This window comes from Mustela erminea, chromosome 18 (genome assembly GCF_009829155.1).
Source record: "Mustela erminea isolate mMusErm1 chromosome 18, mMusErm1.Pri, whole genome shotgun sequence".
NCBI classification, from domain to species: domain Eukaryota; kingdom Metazoa; phylum Chordata; class Mammalia; order Carnivora; family Mustelidae; genus Mustela; species Mustela erminea.
The window spans coordinates 37,187,139-37,210,648 of NC_045631.1; the positions used below are offsets into that span (position 1 = coordinate 37,187,139).

At 45.5% G+C, this 23,510-nt stretch overlaps 1 protein-coding gene across 3 annotated transcripts in view; it reads left to right on the plus strand.

The window, feature by feature from the left end:
* ZNF652 (zinc finger protein 652) overlaps positions 1-22,235 on the plus strand; it is a 59,499-nt gene extending 37,264 nt beyond the window's left edge. For 2 of the 3 annotated variants that reach the window (XM_032320022.1, XM_032320023.1), the window contains exons 2-6: positions 2,273-3,459; positions 6,139-6,286; positions 6,634-6,749; positions 7,193-7,337; positions 15,636-16,147. In XM_032320022.1, the coding sequence (XP_032175913.1) occupies positions 2,551-3,459; positions 6,139-6,286; positions 6,634-6,749; positions 7,193-7,337; positions 15,636-16,147 (1,830 nt within the window). In that variant the 5' untranslated portion in view covers positions 2,273-2,550. Of the gene's footprint in view, positions 1-2,272; positions 3,460-6,138; positions 6,287-6,633; positions 6,750-7,192; positions 7,338-15,635 lie in introns of those variants that run through there. The other variant, XM_032320024.1, reaches the window with a different exon arrangement.
* The last annotated feature ends 1,275 nt before the right edge of the window (positions 22,236-23,510 follow it).

Below are 23,510 nucleotides of genomic sequence, written 5' to 3' on the forward strand. Positions count from 1 at the left end.
CTTAGAGGCATGAGTTTCTTATTTATAAATACAAATAAGTACAAATATATGTGCAGATGTCAAGTAAAGCATGGTGGCATTTATCACCAGGACTTTCCGAACTTTCACTGAAATGAAAGTATAAAATCACTTCCTAATTTTTCTATTTTTAATTTTTTTTAAATTTTATTTGTCAGAGAGCGAGGATGCAGGCAGGGGGGGCAGCAGGCAGAGGGAGAAGCAGACTCCCCGTGGAGTTGATCCCACAACCCTGAGATCATGACCTGAACCTAAGGCAGACGTTTAATCCACTGAGGCACCCAGGCACCCTTATTTTTTATTTTTTTTTAATTTTTAATTTATTTTATAAGGAAGAGGTAGAAGTAGGGGGAAGGGTGGCGGGGAGAGAGAGAGAGAGAGAGAGAACCCCAAGCAGGCTCCACGCACAGCACGGAGCCTGATACTTGGTCTCTTGACCCTGAGATGATGGCCCGACCCAAAACCAGGAGCTGGACGCTCAACCACCTGAGCTACCCAGGTGCCCCAAATCATTTTTTCAAAAGGGCAAATCCATAAGGATGAAGAAAACAGAAGATAGTAACGAGGAATGACAAAGTATTTGGGGACCACATGTTAGAGTCGTCATAATGTAAGAATAAGTATTGACTTACCGAGAAGCTATGGTAGAACTATCGCAGGAGGAGGGAGGGAGGACTGGGGGCAGTCAGGTGAGAAAAACTGGCGGGAGACAAGCAGTAACATCTTAAAATGAAAAACCTCAAGAAATAGAAATATAATCATGTTTAGGAATATGGAAGGAGGGGGCGCCTGGGTGGCTCAGTCAGCTAAGCCTCTGCCTTCAGCTCAGGTCATGATCCCAAAATCCTGGGATCGAGTCCCACATTGGGAAATCCCTGCTCAGCAGGGGGTCTGCTTCTCCCTCTGCCTCTCCCCACTGTTTGTGCACTTTTTCTCACTCTCTCTCTCTGTCAAATAAATAAAAATCTTAAAAAAAAAAAAAAGTGGAAGGAAATACTGGGGAGGAGGAGCTAAAGTAGTTGAACATTTTCATCTCTGGGCCACGAGATGAGATAGGATAGAATCGGCAGAGGGCTACTCTTCTTGCTACAAACCTTGCGGGGTACATGACTTGGACAACGATGTGCGCTTTGCCTTTTTTTTTTTTAGTGATTACTTTGGTAAAAAATAAATAAATAAAATCAAAAATGAGTTTAAGAACCTGTTAAAGAGGACTAAGGAGAGGCCCCTTTGCCTGCTGGTACATGGGGCAGGTCCTCAGTGAGTGCTGGTTGCCTTCCTTCTGTCGGCTGGATGGGGGAGGTGCTCGCAGCACTAGTCATGACTCAGGGATGAGGTCTTTGGCCAAACAGCAATGTGAGCCGCGGCACAAAGCAAGTTAGGCACCCTTCTCTCTCTCTCTCTCTCTCTCTCTCTCTTTTATTTAATGGATGGTTTCATTTTTCTTGGAACCGTATCAACCTGATGGTTACTGTTTCTTAGAATTTATTAGACTTCTGTGCAACAGACACATGAAGAATTCCCCGGCTAGTGAGTGGATTTTAAGCCATGGGACAAACTTAAAAATACTTAGCAGCTTTGAAATTACTCTGATGAACCTGAACCCAGTAATATCTATAATAATACCTCCCCCGAGATTATACATTACTTCAGGCCACGGACAGTCTCTGTCTCTTCTGTAGTTACGTCAACTAGCTGTTGTGTCTCCCTGGTCCACAGTGCCTAGCTCACAGCCAGCTTGGTTCTTTGAGCCCTAACTGGTGGACAGTGGTGACTGGTGTTGAAAACAAAGCCAGCCAGCGGAAAGCTCTTGCGTGTATCACCTAGGACACCTGTTTAGACGACAAGACTATAAACTTCCTGTGGACAGAGACCACATATTCTGCCATATCAGCTCGTCCCATAGCCTCTAGCATAATGAATGCCAGGGGACTGTACCTGTCCGTTTTGTCATCAGATTCGTACCGAACACCCACGAAGTACTTGGCACTGTGCTAAGCTCTAAGGGTGGCTCAGTGTGCGGGACAGACAGACTCCTGCTATCTTGTAGTCTACACTCTGACAAAATGGTGTTGAATGTAGTAAACCAGTAGCCCGGTAAAACAATGGTCCGCGCTGAACCCTTTAAGCAAGGATCAGGAATTGCCTCTGCAAAGAGTCGCGCCCTTTTCAGCCGTGTCGTATGATGTATGTGCATGCTGTGGGAAGGAAATCGTGGTATCTGACCTTTTTTCCTCTTTGCTTTGCTTTGTAGATAAGATGGTCCAAGTCATCTGCAGCTCTCCTCAAAAGAAAAGTCACTAGTGCTCTGCTCTTGCCGTCATACCAAACCTTCTGACTTACGCTTTGGTGCTGCCACACTGGAAGAATTGCATACAGCCTCCAGGAACACCTTTTTTTTTTTTTTTTTTTTTTTTTTCCCCATTTGAGTGATTCTTTGTGGATGGAAAAAGATTGGAATCTTAATAATTACCCTGTTTTGAAGCGATTTCTCTACAGTCTGAACTGCGTCCTCCCTTGGGCCCCTGACCCATGAGCCACACAGCCAGCTCTCGGCAGGGGCCGGGGGACAGCTGCGCCGTGCCTGCAGCAGGAATGGCACAGGAAGACAGCCGTCGTGCTCCAGTGCCGCCTACCTTTTATCATGGTGCCAACCAAGAACTTGACCTGTCCACCAAAGTGTACAAAAGGGAGTCAGGCAGTCCTTACTCGGTGTTAGTGGACACCAAGATGAGCACGCCCCATCTCCACGAAGCGGAGGAACAGCCGTATTTCAGGGAGCCAAGGGCAGTGTCTGACGTGCGCGCTGTCAAAGAAGACCGGGAGAATTCCGATGACACGGAAGAGGAGGAGGAGGAGGAGGAGGAAGTCTCTTACAAAAGGGAGCAGATCATAGTGGAGGTAAACCTTAATAATCAAACATTAAATGTATCTAAAGGGGAAAAGGGTGTCTCTTCTCAGTCCAAAGAGACTCCTGTTCTTAAGACAAGCAGTGAGGAGGAGGAGGAGGAGAGTGAGGAAGAGGCCACCGATGACAGCAACGACTACGGGGAGAACGGAAGGCAGAAGAAGAAGGAGAAGACGGCGGAGAAGGCCAGCGTCACCCAAAGGAGAACCAGGAGGGCCGGCTCCGTGGCTGCGGCGACCGCATCCCCGACTCCCAGGACTACGAGAGGGAGGAGGAAGAGCGCAGAGCCTCCCAAGCGTAAGAAGCGGGCCGCCAAGGAGCCCAGAGCGCCCGTCCAGAAAGCTAAGTGCGAAGAGAAAGAGACTCTGACCTGTGAGAAGTGCCCCAGGGTGTTTAATACGCGCTGGTACCTGGAGAAGCACATGAACGTTACTCACAGGCGCATGCAGATTTGTGATAAGTGTGGCAAGAAGTTTGTCCTGGAAAGTGAGCTGTCCCTTCACCAGCAAACAGACTGTGAAAAAAATATTCAGGTAGGTCTCACCACCGAGAGGGCAAACTTCCCAGGATAGCACCTGGCTGTGCAGACGCATCAGGCGTCGGCCCAAGAGAATAAGTACCGTAGAGGCTGAAGGGACAGTGGTCACCGATTTATCTTTTTTCAGAGCTCCTGCTTTGGGTCTTTTGAAAACCCAGGCTTAACGTTTTCTTTCAAAAGCATTGCATTTACCTGACGCTGGACTAGTGGGAACGCAGGTACATTGGAAGGGGGAGTCTGTCGTAGGTGATTGATGGCCCGGGAGGTAAAGTCAACACCGGCTTTGCACTGAGATTCACGGTCGTGAGACGTGTAATATAGAGTTCATTCTGGCATCTTCTGTGCCGAGGTGGGCGATACTGAGTGAAGGTCAGGAATAGAGAGAGGTCCCCTTCTAGGTCTGAAAGGATGCCAGATTCTAGTGCAGCGGCTGGGGACAAAAACCGTAATGACTCAGACCAGTGAAAACGGAAGATCTCCGGGAGTGAGTTGCTCTTACCAGTGGAGAGATGACAACATTAAATTTATCAAGAGGCTGAGCCCATGGGAGTATGCAAACTTTAAACCGAGGCTGAGCTGGTTGGAAATGTTGCCCACCTGGCACTAGGTTTACGTAATGCTTCTGTGCAGTATTATTAAGGTAACAATGTGGTTTTCAAACCAGGCTGATGTCTCAAAAGGACTATATTGCGGTAGGGTAAGAGGTGCGTTAATTATATGATGTCGAGTGAATTATATTACGTTGAGCTGCATTGGTTTATACCTGTGAATGCACGTTAATGAATATTTATAAAAGGTAAGTCTGTTACTGTCTCCATAAGATGTGTAAAATACACATGTGTTGTGCCGTATTTAAGCCAAACTTCTTTTGAAAAATGCAGTTGTTTTGTTTGGGTTTGTTTCTTGGAGTACGCCTGACCTGGAGTGCTCTCCTTCCTTCTCACTTTACCTCTCGCTTTTCATCAACAGCTGAGATCGTTGCTTTACTTTAAAGAGATTTCTTCAGTATAAATTATGTTTGCTAAAAATTCACCGCTTTTTGATTCATCAGTTGTGACTTGGTCTCTTACATGCTGGGTAATTAAAAAAAAAAAAAAGGCTGAGTCGAAGCGCCCAGACCCTCCAGAAACTCCCGCTTCCTTGTTTGGTTAGGACTTGGTTGTGACAGTTCAGGCCCAGGGGAGTGTGGTGCAGTGCTGCACCCTAGGGGTGAGATTGGGGCCCTGATGATGAGAGGGATAGCTCCATGTCCATATTGTGGGGTTTTGGGGTTTTTCTGTTTTTTAAAATACTTAATTTATTTATTTGACAGAGAGAGACACAGCGAGAGAGGGAACACAAGCAGGGGGAGTGGGAGAGAGAGAAGCAGGCTTCCCGCTGGCCAAGGAGCTGGACACAGGGCCCGATCCCTGGACCCTGGGATCATGACCTGAGCTGAAGGCAGCTGCTTAATGGCTGAGCCACCCAGGCTCAACAAATTTAACTTAAATTTGTTTTATTAAGTTACAGAAAGGAAACATTTAATACATCCTCATTCTGTGACTTTCCTCACTGTTGCTCACCATAAGGCACTTTAGCTCACATTCAGGTTTTGTGGATTCTGCTGAAAGAGCTCCCTTTACATTCCTGAAGAATACTGCTTTGTTCATACATATATGGCTCCTTATGATCCTGGTGATCCAGTAACAAGGAAAAACTGAAACCCCGCCTGCTGGTAGGGGTAGGTCTGTCCTCTCAAGCAGGTCCAACCAGAGGCTGATTTTTTTTTTTTTTCACTCTTCTAGAGTCCTTGTTTCCTGAAGTGACTGATGTTCAGAGATTGTTATTTCCCGTGAATAACTTGTTCCCCTAAATATGTCCAAGGCGGTGGTTACCCAGAATTTTCTAGTATCATTTTGCTTTAACCAGAAGCACTTTATTTTGATACACTTTATGCCTGATATCCCAGACTATTACTGAATCATAATACAAGGAACTCTAGGCACTGTTGCGTGTGTTTCCTGTAGATGCGTGGATAGAAGATCTGGGGCTGGCTACCGGGGAAGGGGAGGAGGACACTGACGGCTGAGAAGTTACAGGAAATTCTGCCAGAGGGATGTGTTCCATAGAGTAAATTAGATATGGGAAAATATAATAAAATCTCAATAATGCATGTTAAGGAAGGCTTCAAATGCATTCTTTAAGGTACAGAAACATTGTTCTACTTCCACAGATCTATAACCATTAATATGTGTTTTATCTCGCTTTTATTTGTGCTTGTTTAAAATTAGTTTGTATTCCCTGATAAACACCTGTTAACTGCATAGCGACCTGTGTAGAGGAGGCAGCTGCTTTGCGTAATCCATTTATTTTTCAAAACTTAGCTCTCCACGGGTACACTATTAATTTGATGAAAGCAATCAAGTCTTTTACATTAGCAGAACTTACCATTTCTTTTTTGTCTTACTTTTGGCCATTGTTTTCGTACTCCCAGAGCGTCTCTAAAAGATGCGTCTTGGAAAATAGAATGTACAGATGTTGGTATTGGCATCCGGGCTCCTGGGAGGACTGGCATCTGTTTGGATTCGGGCCTCGTGCCGCGAATCGCAAGCACACCCATTTCGTCAGCCAGTAGGCAGCAATGGCTTTCTGCAAGCCCCTGTAAATAAAGATTATTTCTATTTATCCTGCTCAGTGTGTTTCCTGTAACAAATCATTCAAGAAACTCTGGTCCCTTCATGAGCACATCAAGATCGTCCATGGATATGCAGAAAAGAAGTTTTCCTGTGAAATTTGTGAGAAGAAATTCTATACCATGGCTCATGTGCGGAAACACATGGTTGGTAAGTTTCTTCTGCTGCTTTTCTCTCACGCCTATAATTTGTCCTTGTTCTTTGGTGTGTTTTATGCTTCGGATGGGGCAGGATCTGAGGAAGGGCCTTCTTTAACCCGTTCCAACTTGTCAAAACTAACTGCGGCTTGTCCTCCGTCCGCACCACCGACTGGCCCGGGACAGGTTCTTTTCCAACCTTGTTATTTCTGTTTCTCTTCAGAACGTTGCTATTAAGGCCTCACAGGTTAAAGTGTAGAAAGTCCAGACGGCATGAGTCCCCTGCAGTGGGACATGAGTCTTTCCCGGCTTGGGCTTTTCGGGGGCCTTATTCTGAGTACGGTGCATTCTGTGTTGCAGCACACACGAAAGACATGCCATTTACATGCGAAACCTGTGGAAAATCGTTCAAACGCAGCATGTCTCTCAAGGTGCACTCCTTGCAGCATTCTGGAGAGAAGCCCTTCAGATGCGAGGTAAGGAGCACTGCTCCCCCAGGCCTGGGGCAAGCTCATGTATTTGTGGCTTGCAGTGCAGGAGAGGTGTGCGTAGGACAGGCGTGAGGCCCTCCAGACGCGTGTTCCGGGCGCCCTATGTTCCCTCACTGCCGGGTAGAGGAGGGTCATCGTTACCACGCCGTCAATCCTCTCAGACGAGCTCGAGCCCAGGAGAGACACACGAGGAGTTACTCTCCTTCCCTCGGGAATCGGAAGAAGTTGGGTGTGACTACAGTGCTAATTATTGGGGGAAATTCCCCTTTTACGAATAACCGAGCGGCAGAAAGAGAGCAGAGCCAGAGCAGCCACAGCAAATTCTGTTTGAAGGACGAAAGAGAAGCCTGATCTCGGAGGCTTTGTGGGGGGGCTCCAGGGAAGCTGCTGCGCTTGGCCCTCAGGAGTCCCCGCTGTGTCCCATGCAGAACTGTGATGAGAGGTTCCAGTACAAGTACCAGCTGCGCTCCCACATGAGCATCCACATCGGCCACAAGCAGTTCATGTGCCAGTGGTGCGGCAAGGACTTCAACATGAAGCAGTACTTCGACGAGCACATGAAGACACACACTGGTAAGAATCCGGGGGCGGCGCCACCAGGTCTCTAGCGCTTGTCCACCATCGCCTGTGAGTCTGTTTGCATGAAAACGGAAAGCACAAACATGTGTTCTAAGGGCAAATTCGACTTGAAGTAAATCTGGTGTATAAAAATCCAGACTGATTAGCCTGAAAAATTGGGCTTTCATCCCTCTGTTCATTTAAAAAAAAGAAAGAAAGAAAGAAAGAAAGGATTATTTGTGAGTGCCTTTTAACTGGGGGGGTCCCTTCAAGACGCTGGATCCTTTTCTTAGGGCCCAGGATCTCCTAAAATTGTGTGCCCCTTGTCTTGTGTATGTGCACTGTGCACGATGCATGTGGTATTTTTTAAAGGAAAGGCTTCTGGACCTCTCAGAGCTGAAGGACACTGACGGCTTTAAACAGAATACCCTCTCAGTGTGCTTAAAGTTTGATCGGATTGGATTTCCCCCACATTACCACTTTTCCAGAACAACTCCCGTCAGATGAAGTTAAATCACATTTTAACCATTTTGTTCATTTCTGGGGGGTTCTGCTTCCTAGCGTGGATGGGGCCCTTGTAAGCATTTGGCTGCCCAGCTTTCAGGGACCCGGCGGAAGTAGTAGCATCCCCCCACAATCCTGGTGCCCACCCCACCCCACCCCTCCACCAGGCAAACACTGCATCGTTCCATCTCAGCCTTGACTTGGTGTTCTGGGCTTAGCTGTCTTGGTACAAATGGAACAGTACGACCCATTTTCAGGTTTCTGAGTAAAATCTAATCACAGGATTCTACATCGTGTCAGTCCGCGGAGTGGCAGAGCGAGAAAGAACCACGGGAGGTGAGCGTGCTTAGCCCTTGCTCGTCTTTGCTCAGCCAGAGGTGAGAAGACTCTGCCTTGGCTGGGTCGCTCTGGTTCCCATTTTTCTGTTGAAGTCCCGAGAAAAGTGCCTGCCTGGTGGGCTTCTTTCCCATTCAGAGCAGAGCACCCTCCGACTTTAAGGATTCCCGTAGATGAAGAGTCATGAGAGGAGCTCAGTGAAATCAGCTACACTCTAAAGGGTAATGAGAACTCGGAAGCCTAAGTGGATGGACAGCCCAATATAGCAGAGTAATTAACAAATTCTCCTCTTAAAACTTGGTGGCTCTTGGACAGGCTCTTAGTTCCGAGTCGCTTTTAGGATTTGATTTTTTGTTGTAAAGCAGGAAACTGTGCAACTAGGTGAAAAATAAGCTTTTCTGAAGGCAAGTTGTGTCACTTTCATGCATGATGCTTGGGACGCAGTGGGCGCCCCCTGATGTTGGCCGCATCGGGAAATTGGAAGGAGCCCTGACACCCTCGTCCCGCCCTCCTCTTCTCTGCGCCTCTCCTGGACGGCTTCCTCCCGGTTCTCTCTTCTCTCCTTCTGCCTTTCTTTCTCTTCCTTCCTTCCCCTTCGTCCTTCTCTCTGTAGACCCTGAAATGGCCATAATGTGAAACCAGAGTATCTTGTGACTGACGTGTTTGTTGAATAAAATTTTATGTTAAATATTCTTCTTTGACCAGAGGCAAGCTCAGTACTTCCTATTTCTTCCAAAGAAATATAGCCTCCTAACACCCTTCTCGTTAAGAGAGTAGTACGTACTTACTAAAAAATATATTAGAGGGGCGCCTGGGTGGCTCAGTGGGTTAAAGCCTCTGCCTTCGGCTCAGGTCATGATCCCAGGGTCCTGGGATCGAGCCCCGCATCGGGCTCTCCGCTCCGTGGGAAGCCTGCTTCTCTTCCTCTCTATCTCTCTGCCTACTTGTGATCTCTGTCTGTCAAATAAATAAAATCTTTAAAAAAATATATATTATTAGAAAATGCGAAAGTTAATAACAAAAATTATCATCACTGAAAGATCATTACTGTTAACAGCATACATTTTGAGAAAACTCTATAGTTTCTTAACACATATAAATAGATACTGTACATAAATGTTTATTAATGTATATAGACATAAAACAAAAATTGGGTCTTTATTGTAACTGGCTTTTCCTTTTGACTGTATTTTGTCATTAATGGCAATATCATTTTAATGGTTGTATAATATTCCTTCTGGTAAATTTGCTGTAATAATAGCCATTGTTTATTATGCACATATATGCCAGGCCCTGCCTTAAGTGCTTTACATATGTTACCTCCTACAGTCAACGTCACCTTTACAATAGTCCTGTACAGTAAAGGACATTGTTTCCACTTTATAAATCCAGTTCTCTACTGGACATTCAGATGATTCTTTTTTGCAGTTTTTCTTCTTTTACAAATAATACTGGATAAATAGCTTTGTGGTTAACACATCCATGATGATTCTTTTAGGATGAATTCCTGGAAATGGGATTATTAGGGCAAGGAGAGGTGCACATTTTTACGACTTGGTATATATTGCAAAATAGGCATCCACATATACTCTTACTAGATGTGCACGAAAGCACCCTTCTCCCCAACCCTTTCCAATGCTAAATAATACCCTTGCTGGCTTGCTAGGTAGGAAATGGTTTCTTACTGTGTTCGTTGGCATTTAATTCAATGCTAAGTGAGATCAGACGTTCTCTCCTGCGCTTACTGAGTGTCCGTGTATTTTCCTTCTGGAATCACCTGTGCCTTTTTCGTGTTCACCTTGCCATTATAGTGTTTGGCTTTTTGTTTTGTTTTGCTTTGTTTCTACTACCTCCTTACATATAGTTACATATGCTGGACCTTGTTCCACACCAATATTAAGGTACTTTCCCCTGGTTTGTCATCTGCCTTTTCATATTGCTCATGATACATTGGGAAAGTGGCTGGCCAGTGGGGTTGGGCACACCTGCTCTCCCATTCACTGTGGCCTCTTTGGGTCTCTGGTCCCTTGGTGTTACAGAAGGATGACGGGAGTACTTGGGAAGATACAAAGAGAAGGGTTAGCCCTGAAGAAGAAAAGAGATAGCTCTTTTGAGGCTGGAAGTAATCACCTTTAGGTATTTTTGTTGGTGATGAAGGCCATTGCAGGAACTGCCCTTGACTGGGCTGTTTCTTTGCAGTCAAGGAAAAGTGAGGCAGACCCTGTCTAGGGAGGCTTCCCAGCACTCAGCCAGGGTTTGCCAGGACGTTGTGGATGTGGGGTGACTTCTGCATAGAGTAATTGCTGATTTTCCTCGTACCAGGTACAGCGCTAAGTGCCTGGATGAATTCAGACCTGGTTTTTGCCCTTGAGGAGCTTCTGCTCCAGAGACAGGGACAGAGGTGGTAATAATCCTAGTCATGATCACAGAAACGCTACAATGCATCGAGTGTCTGCTGTGTGCCAGACACTGCGCTGAGCGCTTTCCTTGTATTTTCAACTTATCGCAGTTGCCTACTGCTGTGAGCTTTGTTTATCAGACGAGGAAACTAAGGCTCAGAGATTAAATAACTTGTCCAAGGCAGCCTGACTCCAGAACCACATATTTTAATGATTCTGAACATAATTTAACGTAGCAAGTCATAAAATGGAGGGATAGGCAGGACATCGGGAGGGCAGAACGCATCATTCTAGAGTCTGGGTCTCAGCTTCCAGGACGAGGCAGTGCACTCAAACGATCAGGCTCAGAGGGATCGATCTGTGTTAAATCGTCTCAATGACATATAGATGAAATTGCTGATTGATTAATTTACAGTGGAAAGGCTGAGTGGCAGATGGTTCAGAACTCTTATTTCTTTGGTCATCATGTTCTTTGCCTGAATAAAAATCTATGTTAGAAGCTAAATTATCATCAGAAGTTTGGAAGGGCCAGGGCATTACAGCAGAGGAAAGTACTTGAGTGATCTTAGTGGTGAGTACCATCCGTCCTCAAATCCAAGAAGCCATCCCTTGTGAGACAAACCTAATTTGTACACTGCCGAGGAAATGCCGCCAACAAACACAGCATGCCATCAAGTGTGAGGCCGATGTCCGTGTCAGAGATGTCCGTATGCCCGGGAACGTATGTCTCAGAATCAACAAATACTGATTTGTAAGCATTAAGTAAGAACTTACTAAATTTGGCTCTTGTAGTGAACAGGACCGAAATGTCCCCAGGTTCACAGGGCTCACAGTCAGGCTGGGTAGACACGCAAGCTTCCCTGAAGAGCCCGGAGCAAGTACATGAAACTAAATGAAGTTGGCTGGACTTTGGTGGATGGGGGTGGCTGGGCAGGAAGTCCAATGAGACCTGATACTGGAGAGCAGTAAGCAGGTGCCAGGTCACCAAAACAAACCATAAGCCACGTAAAAAAGTCTGGACTTTATTCTAAGGATAGTGGGAGGTTCTTGAATGGTTTTGAGCAGGTTATAACCCGATTCTGAACGTTCACTCTGGCTGCAGGGTAGAGGGTGGGCCGGGAGGTGGGGAGCAAGAAAAGAGACGGCAACACCAGTCAGGTGGGCGTGGCGGTAATCTGGGGAATGGGGGTGATGGCGTGGACTGAGGTGACGGCAGCAGGTACCGTGAAAGCGACACACACCATGGGGTCAGGTGAGTGTGGGGACTGATTAGATAAAGGTGGTGTGAAAGGGAAGAATCAAGGGATAGTCTCAGATTTGGGTCTGGAATGCCATTTGTCAAGACAGAGAACGGTAGAAGGAGGAGCCGGATTGCCAAGTAGGATAATGAATTTAATGTTGCACTTGCTAGTTTTGAGACCTCTATGGGACATTCATGTGGAAATACCCAGTAGGCAGTTTGCAAAATGGGTTTAAAGCTAAAGGCTTTAGAGAGATTTTGGCTGCATGTATACATACACAGATTTCTGATCGCGGCTCAAGGATATTCCTACTGAGTAGACTGGAAGCCAGATTGCTTGTTCCTTTGAACAGTGCAAAAGACAGCTAGGTCGCCGGACAGATTCTTGTTCTTTCGTGTCTTCCTGTAGCATCTCTGCCTTCATGTGTAACGTTCATTCTTCAGACGCATTACACTCCTGCTTCTTACAGTCAGCTTGGTTTTATATGTGGCAACTAGGTCATGTCCTTAGGTGTATTGATGGTGATCAAGGTCCTTTTCTAGTTACCCTGATGGACTTAGTTTTAGTGTATCCTCCAGCCACCCCGTTCCAAGAAGGTCTTAAAATGGGATGTCATGCAGGTGATGGATTGCAAATGTTACGTTTTTATTTTTCCTTGTTTCACCCTTGTTATAAGCTTACCTGGAGGTTTCAAGGAGACCTTAACATCACTCATTAGTACAATCAGGGGATGGGGCCGAATGAGTAGTGAGAGTTAGAGGTAAGTGGGATTGTAGGCTTACGTCTGGAACCACAAATGTGGGAATTTTGGTAGGACATCAGGAAATGAATAAAAGATGACTAAGCAATAGAAAAAAAATCCATTTTTAATTTGAACCCATGGGTTGTGGTAGGTGGGTTCTAATAGTTTTTGGCCTTTCTGTGGCAAATCATTATTAGCCTAGAAGACTACAAACGGGGCGATGGTTAGAGAGATCCTGAATTTGATCCAGGGTGGAACACGCAACAGAGAGTTAATGTCCATATATTTCAGCAAGCTTAGTGAATCCTGTTTGTGGACGCAGGGCCTGGTGTGCTGAGAGGTGGTTAGTGAGTTGGGTGAGAGTGTTTGCTCCAATTAGGCTAATTCAGAGAGTGAGTCCTTTGACTCGGTTTCCATATAGTTGTTGGGAGTAAAGAGTACTAACCCTGGAGAGCCCGGGGTGGGGGAGGAGAGTTGAGAGCTTGTCAAACAGGTATGCTTTTAAAACATTGTATTATCCAAGTAAAGTGTGTTTATTTGAGAGAAACAGAAAGTGCACGTAAGCCTAAAAAAGGTTTTAAAACATCAGTCATCATCCCATTACCTAGAGAGAATCACTGACATTTGTTGTTCTTTCCATGTTTTTTCTATACCTATTTTTAACTTAAAGTGGATAATACCATGTGTGCATTTTCATAACTTGCCCATTTTATTTAATAGACTATAAGCTTAATAGATTATGGATTTTCATGTTAGTAGTTAGATTTCTGTACCTTCGTAATACTGTTTTCAATGGCGCTTTCCATCAGATAGATATACCATATTGACTTAATTAATTCTGTTTAACCAGAGATACGACGTTTTGGGGGTTTTTTAAAAGATTTTATTTATTTGACAGAAGACAGAGATCACTAATGAGCAGAGAGGCAGGCAGAAGGAGAGGAGGAAGCAGGCCTCCTGCTGAGCAGAGATCCCGATGTGGGGCTCAATCCCAGGACCCTGGGACCATGACCTGAGCTGAAGACAGAAGCTTTAACCCACTGAGCCACCCAGGCACCCTGAGATTTCAAAGTTTTTAGGTAATTGGAGGAAACAGATCAAAAAAGGTGGAAAACCAGGTGGGCTCTGAAGTTATCTAGGAAGTTGCGTATGAATCACAGTGAAGAGTCTAGCAGTGGTAGTGATTGAATAAAGAAAAGCTGAAAGAGAACAGAAATATGTCAGGAACCAGTATTGGTGATTACAGACGAGACTGATCCCTCCTGACTGCACAGTCCAGTCTCTTGAGGAAGTGAGGAAAATTCTGGCTTTCAGAGAAGGAGGGCAGCGGGAGCTGTCCGTTTCCAAAGGCAGAGAGAACAGGGACCACGACATGGGTGAAGAGGTGTTCTCTGCTCGTGTACAGCGTGTATGAAGGGGTCCCTGAGTGCAGAACAGTAGGGATCTCATGTTCCCTCATGCACATGGGGCGCCCAAAGCATCAAGGTGTGAAGTGCCGTGTTTGATGTTCCAGAAGCACGCTCCGGATAGAACAAGACGGCAGCTTGAAATCCTAGCTCTCCTCCAGCTGTAGAACTCAGGCACGTTCCTCAGTTTCCTATCAGTAAATAGAAGTGGGAACAACGGCTTCATACGGGCTGTCACTGTGAGAATCACCAGAATTCACAGCTGGAAAGTGGGCAGAAGGGTACCAGGCACACAGGAAGCCTCCCCATATGGCAGCTGTTACTGTATGGAGTAGAGTGAGGGTACCGTTGGAAGGATGGGGAGCCTCCGCCGGGGCGAGAACAGCCTCTCGCAGCAGGAGCTACGGTAAAGGCACAAGCGCCATGCACTGAGAATTGACGAAGGAATTAATCAGTACAGGGGTGTGGTCCCTGACACACATGTACACAGGTGCTAACTGCAGCATTCCGTATGAAGTTCATGTTCAAAAACCATCTCATGGGGCACCTGGGTGGCTCAGTGGGTTAAAGCCTCTGCCTTCAGCCCAGGTCATGATCTCAGGGTCCTCGGATCTAGCCCTGCATCAGGCTCTCTGCTTGGCGGGGAGCCTGCTTCCTCCTGTCTGCCTGCTTCTCTGCCTACTTGTGATCTCTGTCTGTCAAATAAATAAAGAAATCTTTTAAAAAAAGAAAAAAAAACTTGGTTAATAAAAAAAAATTAAAAAACAAAAAAAATCTCTTTTCCTGCTGTGGCCCAGGTAGAGAAGCAGGCCAGCCGTGGAACCATGTCATGGTCCAAAGAAAAGTTAGGAGCCCCAAAAATGAAGCCCTTATTTCCTCCCTCAGTGCCTTTAGAATTCTGGAATTTCGTTTCCTTTGTGGCTCCTTGGTCCCCTGCTTCTCAGCCAGGGCCAGCAATCCCCGTCCCCGCCCTCCCCACACCCGTGGACATTTAGGCGTGGTGTGGGGACAGGTCTCATTGCCAGAATCTCTTGGGGGCAGTGAGTAGGCTGGTACCTGGAATGCTGGGTGCTCTTCAGATGGGCCAGCTAGTCCCACAGAATGAAGGACTTGTTTGCAGAAATGCCCACAGGCTCTCCCACGGGGAGCTACCATCGTGTGGGAGGCCTGGTGGCAGGTGAGGCGTCCAGCACATCCAAGTCCAACACCAGAAAGTATGCCACACGCTAAGGCTTATGTGCAGGTTGACCGGAAGAGACTTGCTTGCCCCACAGGACATTTCTAGCAGTCCTTCTTTTATTTGGAATTCAGAAGCGGCTAACAGATGGACTTTGCCTAAGTTTCAGAGGTAGAGACAGGCCCCCGGTTTTAGCTGCCTTGAGCGCAGGAAGGTGATTGGAAGGGTTCTTCGTGTAGGATGTGAAGGATCACTACCTAGATGCCTCTTTTTTTTTTGATGTTGTTGTTGTTGTTGTTGTTAAACTGTGTTCCCATAGTAGGTTGTATGTGAGTTTTACTCTTATCTGCTCTTACCTGTTAATTCCCAACTTCAGGAAACACTTTGGGGACTATAACATAGCGTAAGGGAGAGGAGTGCTAATGTCCCCATTAAGGATGAGGCATAGAAGGAGCCCCTAATTACCCTGCACTATGTTAATCTTTTTGTGTGTCTGTGTTCATCTCAGGAGAGAAACCCTTTATCTGTGAAATCTGTGGCAAAAGCTTCACCAGCCGCCCCAACATGAAGAGGCACCGCCGAACTCACACAGGCGAGAAGCCCTATCCGTGCGACGTGTGTGGCCAGCGGTTCCGCTTCTCCAACATGCTCAAGGCCCACAAGGAGAAGTGCTTTCGGGTGACCAGCCCCGTGAACGTGCCGCCTGCTGTCCAGATCCCACTTACGACGTCCCCGGCGACCCCAGTTCCGTCTGTGGTGAACACCCCCGCCACCCCCACCCCTCCGATCAGTATGACTCCCGTGAGCACTCTCCCCCCGCGGCCCATCCCCCACCCCTTCTCGCACCTCCACATCCACCCACACCCCCACCACCCACACCACCTCCCCATCCCTCCGGTCCCCCACCTCCCCCCGCCTCCAGCTCTCTTTAAGAGCGAACCCTTAAATCACAGAGGCCAGGGTGAGGACAACTTCCTGCGGCACCTGGCCGAGAAGAACAGCTCAGCGCAGCATCACTAACGCCCTTCTCCCCGCGTGCGTTGTCCCCGAGCCGGGCGCCCGCGTGCGGGTGCGGAGACGGGGCTGGCGGGCTCTTCCCGAGCTGTCAGACCCCCCGGCCTCCGCCGAGAGCCGCTCACGGTCCGGGCGAGCCGCCGCGCGGAGGGGGTGAACGCCAAGACTACCTGGAGCTCGCGGAGGGAACGGTCATCCAAACCAGGGGAACCACCGAACTAAAGGCCACTTTGCTGGCATTTTCTGGTGACTTTTATAAATTTCAAATACTCAGACTTGTGGAATTTTATAATTTCCTATCAGCTGATGAGGTATGCCTGCTTTTATATCCCGGACTTCTCCTCAAAGAGGAGACAGGCCTGGTTTCCTTTGTACTAATCGGGAAGGCTGTGAGATTAACCCAGAGCATTAATTGTATCACTGTGTATCCGAACAAATTCTTTTCAGCTTTTGGTGCTGGCTTCCCCGCGGAGCCGGCCGTCTTTCCCAGTCTATCCAGCATTAGAGAGAAAGACGGGAAGTTTCTTCTTTGTGTAGCTCTCCTAACGCACTCTTTATTTTACTACAGAAATTATTTTAGAGTTTTTGTATAGACTTCTTTAGTGGTCTGTTTCTAAAATGAAATGTATTTCAATAAGCGGTGTAATTTTTTCAGTGTAGCTGGGCCTATGTTGTAAAATAGAAAAAAAAATTTTATAATCAGCAAAATGTGATTCTTAAAGATGCATATAACTTCTATAGTTCAAAGTTATTCTTACATCCGTACAACTCAAAGGTGCTTCAGAGACTAGCTGTATCCGAGAGGGTCTCCAGACACCAGGTTTCTGCCCGAGGACGTTCTGCTTTCAGATCTCCGCCCCACACTCAAGTGTCAGTGCGTTAGGCTCGCTGACATGCCCCTTCCCGGCCTCCGCGTTTCACTCGGTGGGGTCACCACGTGAAAGGGAACGATTTGCAGGGAGTCGCCTCTTTCCCCGGGGAAGTCACCCAAAGCTTTTGCGGGTTTTAAAAACCCGAGTCAAGCTGTTCCCCCTCAGGAGGAGGAAGCAGTGGGGGTTGTGTGTCCTGAGTCCTGTCTGTTTCTCACTGTCCCCGGGCCTTGCCCGTGTTCTACCTGTGGCGAGGACGAATGGAAGTCTCATGATACACTGCTCGTTTTGAGGTTGCTGTGTTTTTCTAAAATTGTTGTGGCCAGATAAAAATAGTACACTAAAATCACAAACGTGATGTTGCTGACGGGAGCTGAGAAGTTGGGATGAGAACAAACTGACTATGACTTTTCAAATATGTCTCTTCACCGGCTGTATCCACAACTTCGAGCTGTTCTCTCACAGTTTAAATTGTAGCAAGGGAAAGAAAACTCCTGCATTTTGCTGCCCTGTTCTCTGCAGATAATTATGTGACAGCAGTGTCCACAGGTGGTGAGGGCAGCGTCTCTAATGCCTCTAAGACAGGTTACTTTTCCAGGTTTGGGAAGCTCTGTGAGAGCATGATTGATCAGGAGCTTGTATAGGAAGGGCTGAAGAGAAGGGCTAACCTATTGCTCGTCTTTAACTGATCCGATTTCTCTAGACTCAGTCAGTATAGCTGAAAATTGTGTTTTTTGGTTTTGGGTTTGTTTTTCTAATCTCAGAGAACTGAGTTCCAAAGCTGGGTCTGCTTTTCTTTCTCTCTCTCTCTCTCTCTCTCTCTCTCTCCCCCCCCCTCTCTCCCTCCCTCCCTCTGTGTTTTTAATCTGGACATTTCTTCATTTTTCTTTCCTCAGGTGCTTAGATCATTGCCTAAATCAGAACCCTGGCTTTTATTTATTTTTAATATTAAATGTGCGGATATGCCTCAAGCACTTTTCTGGCTGACTAGCTCTGTGGTAGGAAAAAATGGAACTCTCAAGTGAGGTCAAGACCCTATTTTGTAAATACCACATTCTCTACTAGGTTTTTGGTTTTAGATTTCCTCACTTTTTCCTTCTGATTATTGCCTTTCGTTCTATGATGAGCATAGGAAAATTTTGGAATGAGGCAGAAAAGTATCCAAAGACCTACTTTTCTTCCTGTTTGTGGATGTAATTTCTAAAGAATGTTATTTTAAAACTTTGTATACGGTTTTTGGACACCCAGGTACCCAAACCAGTAAGGAAAGTTAATTTCTTGTTTGTGACTGTTATATAGTGGTTGCCTCCCTTTCCTCCACACTCTCCTTCCCATCCATTGACAGGTTTGTGGATGGATCTACACTTTCATGTAGACATGTCATTACTTAATGGCCAAACCTATGATATTAAGATGGTTTTTTTAAAGCTGTTAATTGGTTACAGTACCTTATTTTGTTCTACATACATTTACCATTTTGGGCAACAATTCTGAATTCTAGACTTGAGACCATTGAATCAACTATTTTATGAAGTGTACTATCATTATACACTGGAAAATTCAGGTAGTCATATTTGATTTTTTCATCCAAGTGAATATAGCCATAAGAAAATGCCTACTACATAGGAAAACCAGTATTAAGCAAATAATCACCACCACCCTTAACAGAAGCAAAAAAAAAGTCAAAAAAATTTTTTTTAATCAGCATCATCACATAATACAATTCACAGTGAAATGTATTGTGGAACAATGTGGAAGCTTCTAATTTTTTTTTTTTTTTTTTTAACCCTAGATAGGTATACCTTCCCTGACCTGGGGTTTGTGGTCTTCAGGAACACTGCTCAGAACACAATGACTCCTCATCAGTGTCATATATCACATATAAATAATGAAATGCATTAAGAATATTTGCAACATTCATGTTTCTGAACCCAAGAACTGCAGGATTAAGCCTTAAACATATATGTGCATCAGGTTGAACGTGCTTAAGACTCAAACTCAGGGTTGGAAATCTGATTGGGGTCCTTCACTAAGATGAGAGTTGCATTCTGGTGTGTTCCCTCCGACAGTGAGCACAGCTCCCTGTGACTTGAGAACTTCATGCCTGCTTGCTATCTGTTCATGACAAAAAGAACCATGGAGGGGTTTGAGTTCCCAGCCCTTCTCTGACCTTTGTCTTTTAAGACAAACCAAGGCCACACTTCAGCGTTATATAGATATCCAATTGAGGCTCTTTTCTCATTATTTGATTTTACTGTCTTCAGAGGCTTCTATTGCTGGTAGGGTTAAGGCTTACTGGAGGAAAATTCCCCAAGGACTTTCTTGAGTTGACATTACTTTTTTTTTTTCTTTTCCTTGTTCTAGTCTTTTCTCATAGATTTAGCATTCAGATATAAACTCTTCCTTAGCCTTAACGAAAGACTGCTTGCTGCTTTCTCAAATCGAGTCAGGTAGGCTCATCCTGAGTTAGACTTTTTTTAAATTTAAATGAAAAAAATAAGACGAGCAGTTTAAAGGCACGTGGCTTCATTTCCCTGTATATTTGTGATTTGATTCTTTCTTTTTAGCAAGCAGGGAGGCTCCACATAAGACTTTATGGGAGTTCCGAGAAATCTTTGCAAGTCAGTTATTTTACTTCCACAGTCTACCGTTTACGTGAATTGGTCTAAATTAATGACTGAGCATGCCATGACCGTGGTTGTACGATCTTTTTAAAAACTACCTTTGTTGGAAGTACCTTTTCATTTGTGGTTAGAAGGCTCCCTGTAATTTGATTGTCCCTAGGAAACTAACTGAAGGCAAAAAGCCCGCTGAAGAGATGCTTGTCGACTTTGAATTTTCTCGTTCTTGAAATTGTTTTCAGTTCTTCTGTTTGTCGAATGGATATGTGTGTTTCTCTTTTACATCACTGGAGGTTTTACATTTTGAGAAGCTCAGGCAGACATAGAAATCCGTTGCCGATGGTTATTTATTTTCCCCATCTTGCAGATTTCAGTCAGTGAAGCAGAGTGGTAGGTGGGATGTTATCATAAAAGAGAAGAGGAAGAAGAAAGGAGAAAACAAAAGTTAGGGAAACCCTTCCGTTTCAGCTACTGTATAGAAGAAACAACTTGTATGAGCCACATGGTGAACATTTCCGTGCTGTTCTAGACGGTACGGGAAGTGGCTCCTGAAAAGGGGGATAAGTTTCACTTAAGAATTTTAGCAACTATTCTACCGTGACAAAAACCCGCTCTCTTGGAATCCTTCAGACGATAAAATTGAGCAAATAGATACTGGGTTCTAATTTCTTTTTGCCTAAACCAAGATAGGAAATTTCCCAAAAGACCATTTCTTTTCAGGAACGAAAGGTCATTAAGCCACTGGAGAGAGTGGCATTTTCATGCAATAAGAACAACCGAACTCCCCTGCTCCTGTCACCTGTAGCACGTGTACTCAATGACAATGGCCTTCCAGCCCTGGACACTACCTCGATAAAGCAAACCAGAGATCCTCCCCACACTTTCTATGGAAGCCATAAAAGTTGCCATCAATACGTCCACTTTCATAGTTCTCTACTTTTATACTCTCTAGACTTTTTATAGACTCTATGATCAGATCTTTTTGTCTTAGAGGATAGGTTTTGCAAGATTCAAAGGAAAAGCAAACTCCCTGGTTGTCCCAACTCTGAAGCCTTAGCTTCAGTAAATTTGTCTAAAGAACCAGATAATGTGCCATTTATCCAGTTCTTGATTTGAAGTCACAGCTGTTTCGCAGAGTGGCATATCCAGAAAACAGACTTCTCTTTCTTATTCCCTAAGCAGAAACTATATTTGTTGTAAGAAACTACTTATAAAGTGGATTTCTACTACCTTGTTACTCTATGTATTCCTCGATAATATATGTATTGTCACAACGTTCCTGGAGTTGTGTTTATTTCCTTGTGACAGATAAGTGAGTCCACACTTCCCCCCACCCCACTGACCACCCCCTCCCCGACCCCCCTGTTAGCTCACTGCAGCTCAGTCTTTCACTCTGTTCTTGAGTGCCTTCAAAAAGCCAGCATCCCAGAACATTCTTTCCCTGGTCTGAATCCTACCTCTGATTATTTCATTCTCCTGAGTATTGGAAATCTCCCTTATTATTCCCATGGGTTTGGCTCTACAAAGTAGCTAGACCCTTGGATGGGAATTCTGGACCTATTCCCATTCTGTTTTCCCATGTCACTTTTAAATGACATTTTATGCTTTTGCTCTGATCTTATTTCTGGACCTACTCCATCGCTAATGATGAAAGATTTTATCCTTACTCTTCGTTCTCTTTCCTTTCACCAGAAACGAGATGCTCCTTTAAAAATGAAAGGTCACTGAGCACCTCTTTTGAACAGCTTCTTCTCATGGTGGGTCTCCCTGAACGCCTCCCCTTCCTGATGAAGGGACCCCGAATGCTGCTGTTGCCCTGCGCTGCTCCTGCATGCCCTCTCTCTTCCAGAAACATTCCGGAAGATTATACCCATAATTCTAGTGGAGTCAGATGAATCTGAAATTGCTCTCTGGGTTAATCAGAAGTCCTTTACTGGTTGTCGACCTGCCTCTCTCATCCGCCTGTCCCTCAGAAACTTCCAGTTACCTTCTTTTCGACTTGTTCTCATCTCATTAATTTTTAAAAGTGTGATTGATACATAATATATGAAGGATGTAATAAAAAGGGGGTTGCAGTGCGTGTTCTCCGTGTGATAGGATCACCTTCTCAATAAACCGTTGTAGCACTCGGCTCATCTTTCACAGTCAGAACTGACGTGTGTGGTGTTGTGTGGGTTCCTTGGTCCTGTTTGGTTCTCCTCCAACACTGAAAACAAATAGAACTCTTTAAAATGAGGAACTTGGGTTGCATTTTCTTTTCTTCACGTGAACGAAAGTTATTGAGTATTTGGGTCTTAGTCAATAATTGTTCCTTTCTCACCCAAAATGCCATGTCCCTTTCTTCTTAACGTTAATAATACTAATACTCAGGTTTTCAAGACTAATAACCACACAAAGTGGGAGTCCATGAAGGCAGCTGTTAATAAATTCCTAACCCTTTTTGCCTGGCGACAGTACGTTAATCGGTGAGATAGTGCAAAATTGTGAGAATTGGTTATGCTTGATGATGAATAAATTCAAGACGTCCGAAGGCCTCCCTGCCCATTTGAAACTGAAAGGCCAGTCTACAGAATGCAAAAAAAAAAAAAAAAAAAGCAGACTACAGAAATAAGTAACAAGAGTTACGTGGCTTAAATCCTTTCCACTTTCCTTTGCCTTGATGGTCCCTGTTATTGACCTAGAAGTTTGCCTCTTTTCTTAGAACTGGCTCCCTAAAGTAACTACTTTGAAACATGTGGCTTCTCCCTGAAGTCACAGGCAGTTCAGCAGGTTGGGGAGAGGCATGGTGGCCTCACTCTCGGGGGAGCCACATCCCTGAGACAGACTGTTGGCTTGTTCCATGTCTTCTAAGATCAGGTATGCTTGGTGCAAGTATCAAAGGACCCTGAGAAGTGTCCCCTCCACTTTCTAGTTCCATGTTCCTTTCACACTATTCGAGCTTCTCCGGTGAGATATCAGGGATATTACAGACTACTTAACAATTTGGGGAACACGTAGGAAATGGGAACGGGCTAAGAAGGGACGGGAGCCGCATTTGGCTTCACTTCAGAAGGAAGTTTATTCCTCGCATTTGCTAGTTTGGGTCAGCCGGAGAGCCTGTCTCTGACTCGGATGTGCCAAAGAGCCCAGTTGTTTCTGAATCTCCTGCCCGCCCTGAGCGAACCCGGCATCTTCCCTGCCTGTCTTTCACAGGGGAGCAGGGACCATGTGACCAGAGGGGCAGAAATGTCATGTCACATCACATCCTGCAGAGGACTCAAGGCTGCACTTAACTGTGTTTGAAAGTTGGGAAATATTTTACTCTTTTAGAATCTCTTAACACTCCCTTTCTGTGCGTGATGACCCAACTTGTTAGTTTTTTTCTAAAGGGAAAAAGAAAGCGACTGTGGCATGATTTAGGTGTTTACTCCTAAAGATGTATCCCAAAGGACAGATCTGCAGCCTCTGAAAATCGGCTGACTGCCTCTCCATCTTCCATCGGTCTCAGTCCGCATTTTTTTCCACGTCTGGGTCCGGGTGGCCTGATTCTCTTCCATCCGCAGTACTGGCTCTGTCCACAAGAGAGCAACAAAGTCCTTTAGCTTCTTTATTCTCAAACGTAGGAAGAGCCCGCTTTTAAGTCGAATATCCTCTCTGGGCTCTGGGCTCTGGGCTTCGTTTTTAAGACATTTTCCCTTATTGCTAAGTCCAGTAGTTGCTCAGCCTTCAGGATGCAAATAAACACAGGCGAGTGGGTCACAGGTCCTTGTGACATCTTAAGGTATCTTAATGAGCTGCTTTAAACAACAGTGCCCCGAGATGGAAAGCTTAGGACCCTCCTTTGGGGGCTCGGTTGCACAGAAGGATGGCAGCCCTGCTTGCTTCTTTCTCACACACCCC